At 32.6% G+C, this 8,233-nt stretch overlaps 1 protein-coding gene across 1 annotated transcript; it reads left to right on the forward strand.

The window, feature by feature from the left end:
• Positions 1-4,116: 4,116 nt before the first annotated feature.
• On the forward strand, positions 4,117-8,015 carry LOC25493856 (probable LRR receptor-like serine/threonine-protein kinase At1g74360). The gene is made up of 2 exons (XM_013602493.3): positions 4,117-4,447; positions 4,611-8,015. Exons 1-2 carry the CDS (start codon positions 4,375-4,377, stop codon positions 7,838-7,840), a joined length of 3,303 nt encoding a protein of 1,100 aa, XP_013457947.1. The 5' UTR covers positions 4,117-4,374; the 3' UTR covers positions 7,841-8,015.
• The last annotated feature ends 218 nt before the right edge of the window (positions 8,016-8,233 follow it).

The raw sequence follows: 8,233 nt of genomic DNA on the forward strand, positions 1-8,233 counted from the left end.
TTTTAGGAATTAAAAATAAAATTCTAAATATCTGTAGAAGCCTTTCACTTGATTAACCCTAATTTTTTTAAAGACTAGTTTAGCTACCTTCACAATTTTAAAGAGTAATTTGTCTATTCACACGTGCAATAATTAATTATAGACATGTCCTCTGCTATCCTTTTGAGATAATGTACTATACTAGTATCTTTATTTTTTGGAAAAGATAGATGTACTATAAAAGGCTATAACCTTAATTTTTTTGTTTGACTAACTAAATCCTATAGCCTTGTCAGCTATACTAATTTTATACTCCCTCCGTTTTTCCAATGTGCACTATTCACTTGACTTACTTTGATCATACTTTTTAACTAATATATAAATACAAATATTAGCATGTAAGATGTTGTTTGATTTGTCTCGACAAATATTTTCAAAATATTAAATTTTTATAATTTTTTACTTTAAAAAATTAAAGATATTAACAGTCAAAATTATGCATTGGCATATGTGAAGTAGTTGACTTGGACATGTATTTTGAAACGGAGGGAGTACTAAATAATAGCGAGTCCAAATCATAATCTCCCGAGTATTATTATGAAAAAGTCTTCTGAAGACACAAACATTTAGACACTCATATATAAAATCAAAAAATAAATAAAATAGTCAAATCAATCAATATCACTTTAATCATTTTCTTTTTATTTTTTTTAATTTTACGAGTGTGTGTCTAAATGTGAGGTATTAGTCTTAGTAAGAGTTTTTCTAATGCAAATTTAAATGATTGTGTGGTGGTAATTAATAAATTTAAGTCTTGTTAACGAGTGTCTTCGAATGCACTCTTTAAGCTTTCTAATTTAGTAATTATTTTAAAAAAAAGTCAAACTTTTCAATTCGTAACGTAGATTATACTAACATTCATAAAAATCTATCATTTAAGGTCCTTAAATAGTGTCCCGGAAGCACTAGTTAATATTTCTCATAAATTTATTACAATCTTGATCACTTTCAAGTATATTAAACTAAATAATAGTGTCTCCGTTTAACTCAGTTGATAGAAATAATTCATAATTTTAATTAGGTTAGGGGCTTGAACCCGGCAAAAAAAACTAAATAATAGTGATTTGATTCATATTCTTAGAGAAAAAGGTTATTCATATTTGGGTACAATATTGTGCAAAATTTAGAGTAATGATAAAAATAGGGCTTCAAATTTTATTTTGGACTAATATAATGGTGAGAAAAAACAATCAGGGGTTTAAAATGTATATGAGAATATTTGCATTTTTTTTATGTTTAGAAAATTCAGTTGAACTCTTCAATTACATCCGTTCCTGAACTCACACAAGTATTTGAATATAGATGTTTCCTGAATATATATTTTATTTTATTTTTTTAAGCAAAAGATGGGGAGCAAAGGGATTGCCTGCTGCAACACCCAAATCATCATATATTAAGAAAGGAAAACAATAAAGCCAAAATCCTCTGGGAAAACAAACGCAAGCAACGATAAGAACAAAAGAGAGCGAACAACAAACAAGCAAAAAGAACAACAACACACAATGAACTAGCAAGGTGAATGAGAACCTACTTTGAATCCTTTGCGAGGCTCAGCTTGTTGTTGTTTTAGCTTGTTCTTCTTCTTCCTTGGAACCACAACCTGAAATTGTTCAGCCTCAACATTTTGAGCCATGTTAGTCCATGATTCACTCAGAAATTGTTGCGCCTCAGAAGGAACTAAACCTAAAACTTGCATATCGTGAATGAAGTAATTGAGAAGAGAAAAATAGTTTGAAAAATGAAAAATAAAGAAGTTTGATGTATTCTTTGATAAACAAGAAATAGAAGAAAGAACTCAACATGATGTGATACATGTGGTAGATATTTTGGCCTCTTAATTTTTTGACATAAGATTTGATCAACCTTCGGTATGTATGAAATTATATGTTGACAGAAGTCGACTAATTTTTTTACAAAAGTCAACTCTTTAAAATGATCTCAATTGCATAGAAATTAAGAAGGAAAATATATTAATATATATGAAACGATGAAATTTAAAGAAAATAATATATAATTTTATTTGATGTGATTTTTTTTTATCTTTTAACTAAGGATTTAAACCACTACAAGATGTTACCAAAAAAATACCACTAACAAGCTTCTTATTGAAATGGATAGAGCAAAGAAAGAAGAGGACGTAGTAATATTTTACGTCTCTAAATATAAGATCATTGAGTTTTTTTTTTTTTTTTTGTCTTTTTTATAAAATATCTTTTATTTTAAAGTGCATTAATTGTTTTTTATTAATACTATACTCTTATTTATATTACATATTTTTTTACAATATGTAGTAAAAAATTTATGAAAACATTAACTAATTCTTTATTATAAAGGGTAAACTTATAAAAATAACTTTCTTAATTTTCATGTTTTTTCTCAGAATAATCTTATATTTAAGGAGATGTAGTAATCTTAAGAGTACAAACATCTCCTTAAGTTTACGGTCATGACTCATTTAGCAGCATTTAAATTTTTTCTTAAGTTATAATCTTTAGAGGCCGGCAAGTTTGTTGTCGCTTTCCATCATCAAGGCACTAAGTACTTGATTACGAATAGTCTTTATTCAACGATAGCCCCATTGTCAAATCTGAACTTCAACAACATCTTAAAAAGTGATAATTTGAAAATGACTATTTTATTAATGGGTTTATACGTAATGATTTGTTGGACCACACACACACGTGATGTAGAAAATACTCTAAAATTAGATTTTTATTGTGTCATTTTACATGTATCTATGTATTTAGGAAGATAATCGTGGTCGTTGAATTGAAATTGAAATCTAAATTTTAATATAGATTTTGATTTTTTTAATTACTAAATTTAAAATCTGATTATCTAATTTGTGATCTCGATTCAACGATCTCATTTGTCATGAATAGGTTAAAAATTGATGGTAAAGAATCAACGTACTTCTATAGTTACCAGGGCACACAATTGATTTGTATGATAATCAGTGATGTACTACGATGTTTCTTTTATAATTATTCAGCATTGTTTGTCTTCATGCATGCACGCCATAAAATGAAGCCATCAATTTAGTCAGTCATGAACTAATTTTGGCTACTGCATATTAAGAGATTGTATATATCTTTTATATCCGACCCTAGTATTTGAGTAGATTGAACCAATATTTTATACCTACCTATACCAATCATCTTGATAAAACTTCATGAGGTACAAGTTTAATAAAGACGTGTCCATACCGCACAAGAACAAGTTGATCTTAACACAACAAATAGTATATATATATTTACAAATATGACATAATAATATTTCTTATAAAAAATGTAATTCAAATAACAAGAATGGAAATGAGTCTGAGAGGACAAGTCGCAGTGGAGGTTCTCAAACCATGGGCGTTTTGGAGTGCAACGTCCTGACCTGAAACTTGTTGCACAGTAATGGTTGGCAATTTTTCCACGAAATTCACATTAAAGTGTTTTTATTGTTCAACTGAGAAAACGGCTGCGTCATTTTCATCTAGATTATTAATTAACCATATACCTTTTTGAAAGTATTAGTAACAAACAAAATAGCATATTCCACACAACAATATTTATTTAATCAGAACCGTGCCCGTGTCACCGTGTATGTTTGTATATACATGTAAAGAGTTGACTCATCTATAAATTTATAGATTTAATATTTGTGGCTAATATATAATTACTTCTATTCAATCGTTTGTTGAACCTTGAATATCTACTTTTTAATCATGGTGAATTTTCAAAACTCAACTCATCTTAATTTTTTACTAAAGAACAAAAAAAACTTTAGGTATACAGTTGTTGTGCACCGTCCATCATATCAAAGTGAAACCTTTGAGAGCCAATATATCTTAGCCGATTGAACCGGTCAGCAAGGGCGGCTCAACCGGTCCCTTCTCCAAATGCAATGAAATAAGAGCTTTATTTCTTTCTTTATTCCACGCACTTGTGCTATGACTCTGACTCATTCAATAAACAAATACCCCAAAAGTATAAAAATTGCAACTCATTTCACATTTCGTCAACTAACTAACCATTTAATTACTTCATAGCATATAATAAAATGCTACTAGTAACAAATTATTATTTTCCTAACTAACAAATCAACAACAAAACGCAACACGTTTTTCAACAAAAAAACATAAGGTGAAAAGTAGGCAGCATCTTGTTACAAGTCCATGTTCTATTTTGTCTGCACAATACACATCCCAATGAATTCAACCTCCTCATGCTCTTCTTGTCTCATTCTTATTTTATTCTAACCTAGTACATGAGTTTTGCTCAATAAACAAAAAAACAAGAGAAGAGGAGCAACCAACAAAAAAAACCATTCTTAACAATAACATAAATGTCAGAGTTGCAGGAAACATATTCCTGTTGCTTCCTATTTTTACTCTCAATTTCCCTCATCCTTCTTTCAGGTACTTTCTTAATTTTCTCTCTTTATTTACTGCATGGATAAAATCAATAAAAGTAGTTATCATTTGTGGCTATTGATATTATTGTTTGTTGTATTTTTAAGGTTGGTGTGATTCTGTTATAGTATCATAAATAATTGTTGTATATGTTCTGTTATTTTCGCAGGTAGGGTTGTTGTTGGAGATTCTTTGGACACAGACAAACAAATTCTGTTGAAGTTGAAATTGTACTTGGACAACAAAACTCTTGCAGACCAAGGAAAGTACATATATTGGGACACAAACAGTTCCAATTCAAATCCATGTGAATGGCAAGGAATTTCGTGTAACAAAGCAAAGAGAGTAATTGGCATAGATCTCTCTTACAGTGACATCACAGGAGAGATATTTCAAAGCTTCTCTCAGCTCACTGAGCTTACACATCTCGATCTCTCGCAGAACACGCTCTTTGGATATATTCCAAATGATTTAAGAAACTGTCACAAGCTATTGCATCTCAATCTCTCTCACAATATTCTTGATGGAGAATTGAATTTGACTGGATTGACAACCTTGCAGACACTTGATTTTTCCTTGAATAGATTTCATGGAGAAATTGGTCTGTGGAATTTGCCATCCATGTGTGAGAATTTAATCACTTTGAATATCTCAGGTAATAACTTAACTGGTGATATTGGTAATAGTTTTGATCAATGTTCAAAGTTGAAGTACTTGGATTTGAGCACCAACAAGCTGAGTGGAGGTATATGGAATGGATTTGCAAGGCTGAGGCAATTTTCTGTTGCTGAGAATCATCTCAGTGGAAACATTTCATCTGAAGCTTTTCCATTGAATTGTGAACTTGTGGAATTGGATCTTTGTCAAAATGGATTTGTTGGCGAAGCACCGAAGGAAATTGCTAACTGCAAGAATCTAACCATGTTGAATCTTTCAAGTAACAATTTTACTGGAGCTATCCCTATTGAAATGGGGTCCATTTCAAGGCTGAAAGGATTGTACTTGGGAGGAAACACCTTTTCAAGAGAAATTCCTGAGGCCCTATTGAAATTGAATGATTTGGTTTTCTTGGATTTGAGCAGAAACAAATTTGGTGGTGACATGCAAAAGATTTTTGGGGAATTTAAACAGGTGAGGTTTCTTCTTTTGCACTCTAATTCATACACTGGAGGATTGTTATCATCTGGAATTTTCACATTGCCGAACATTGCACGGTTAGACCTAAGCTTCAACAACTTTTCAGGTCCATTACCTGTTGAAATCTCTCATATGCAAAGTCTAAAACTTTTAATGTTATCATATAACCAATTCAATGGATCTATTCCATCAGAATTTGGAAATATGCGTAATTTACAAGCACTTGACCTTGCTTTCAACAAGTTGAGTGGACCAATACCTCCAAGCATTGGAAACTTGAGTTCTCTCTTGTGGTTGATGCTTGCAAACAATTCATTAACTGGAACAATCCCTTCAGAGTTAGGGAACTGTACTAGTTTATTATGGTTAAACCTCGCCAACAATAACCTCTCTGGAAAGTTTCCTCGCGAACTTTCTAAAATCGGAAAGAATGCGATGAAAACATTTGAAGCAAATAGGCGAGACGGTGGATTGACTGCTGGCTCTGGTGAATGTTTAGCAATGAAGAGATGGATACCTGCAGATTACCCTCCATTCAGCTTTGTGTATGATATTTTAACAAGGAAAAATTGTAGAGGACTTTGGAATAAATTGCTCAAAGGGTATGGAATTTTTCCATTTTGCACACCTGGGTCCTCCCTTAGGTTATCTTTAATATCAGGTTATGTTCAGTTAAGTGGAAACAAGCTAAGTGGTGAAATCCCTTCAGAGATTGGAACAATGGTGAATTTCAGTATGTTGCATTTGGGATTCAACAGTTTCTCTGGGAAGTTTCCACCTGAGTTGGGAAGTATTCCACTTATGGTCTTGAACTTGACTAGAAACAACTTTTCAGGTGAAATTCCTCAGGAAATTGGAAACTTAAAATGCTTGCAAAATCTTGATCTGTCTCACAACAATTTCTCAGGAAATTTTCCTACAAGTTTGAACAAAGTGGCTGAGCTTAACAAGTTCAACATCTCCTATAATCCCTTCATATATGGTGAGGTTTCATCAAGTGGACAATTTGTTACTTTTGAGAAAGATTCATATTTAGGCGACCCTTTGTTGATCCTTCCCGACTTCATCGACAACACTACAAGAAACAACAAAAACTCAACCTTTCACAATGACCATAAAAAGCCTGCAAAACTATCTGCATTCTTGGTTTTTCTGTCCATAACACTTGTTTTTATTATACTTGGCTTTCTAACAATAATAGTCTGTGCATTAGTCAAAACCCCATCAGATCAATATCTCTTGAAGGATCATACAAAACATTGCAATGATTCAAGTAGCTCAGGAATAGGGTCCTCACAGTGGTCATCTGATTCGGTTAAAGTCATTCGTTTGAACAAAACAGCTTTCACCTATGCAGACATTTTGATAGCAACAAGCAGCTTCTCAGAAAACAGAATCATAGGAAAAGGTGGATTTGGAACAGTATACAAAGGAGTTTTCGCAGACGGTAGAGAAGTGGCAGTGAAGAAGCTTCTAAGCGAAGGACCTGAAGGCGAAAAGGAATTCCAAGCTGAAATGGAAGTTCTAAGTGGCCATGGTTTCGGTTGGCCTCATCCAAACCTCGTCACACTCCATGGTTGGTGTCTAAGCAATTCAGAAAAGATACTTGTTTATGAGTACATAGAAGGTGGAAGCTTAGAAGATCTAATAACCGATAGAACTCGTCTGACATGGAAGAAAAGGCTGCAAGTTGCTATCGACGTGGCTCGCGCGCTTGTCTATTTACATCATGAATGTTATCCTTCTATTGTCCATAGAGATGTGAAGGCTAGTAATGTGATGCTAGACAAAGAAGGGAAAGCAAAAGTAACAGATTTTGGATTAGCTAGAGTTGTTAACATTGGTGATAGTCATGTGAGTACAATGGTTGCAGGAACTGTTGGATATGTTGCACCTGAATATGGACAAACAATGAAAGCTAGTACAAAAGGTGATGTTTATAGTTATGGTGTGTTGATTATGGAGTTGGCTACAGGTAGAAAAGCAGTAGATGGAGGTGAAGAGTGTTTGGTTGAATGGACAAGGCGTGTCATGGGAAGAAAACAACAAACAAAACATCAACAACATCATGTGTTGAGTCATTTGGGTTCAAGACTTGTTGGTGGGGCAGAGGAGATGGGTGAATTGCTATGTATTGGTTTGAAGTGTACAAATGAGGCACCAAATGCTAGGCCAAATATGAAACAAGTTTTGACTATGCTTGTAATGATATCTAAATCTAATGTTGGAGATTCATCAAGTGATCATGGGCACAATGTTTAGTTATTGTGTTTAGGAAATTGATGGATACAATATATGGAGAAAAATGTGCATAGTTTAGTTTAAGGTGTTACATAGTTTACATTAATTAGACAGGAAAAATAATGTCATACATAGTTGATTTTTTTATTGTATACAGAAATTTGATTATGTTGAGAAAGTTGCTAAATTTTGTTCATGGAATGATTTTACGTTTGTTTTTCCCTTTTGATGAATATTCAACATTTAGCGTATCTCAGTTGTTTTGGCCTAATTTGCAACCAAAAGGAATAGGGAATATTATAATTTCTTCAAACCATTCATGTAAAATGGAGCAAAGAAAGAAAGAAGAATAACTGTGAAGAGCTTTGGGCAAAGAACAGATAATATACTATAAACGGGTTTTTTTGGGATCGG

The sequence above is a fragment of the Medicago truncatula genome, chromosome 4, assembly GCF_003473485.1.
Source record: "Medicago truncatula cultivar Jemalong A17 chromosome 4, MtrunA17r5.0-ANR, whole genome shotgun sequence".
NCBI classification, from domain to species: Eukaryota; Viridiplantae; Streptophyta; class Magnoliopsida; order Fabales; family Fabaceae; genus Medicago; species Medicago truncatula.

What these genes read in the sequence shown, in the direction of transcription:
- LOC25493856 (XM_013602493.3), top strand. Translation starts at nt 4,375, where the DNA reads ATGTCAGAGTTGCAGGAAACATATTCCTGTTGCTTCCTATTTTTACTC. An exon ending in TTCCCTCATCCTTCTTTCAG is followed by an intron (nt 4,448 to 4,610) that starts GTACTTTCTTAA and finishes TTATTTTCGCAG; the next exon opens with GTAGGGTTGTTGTTGGAGAT.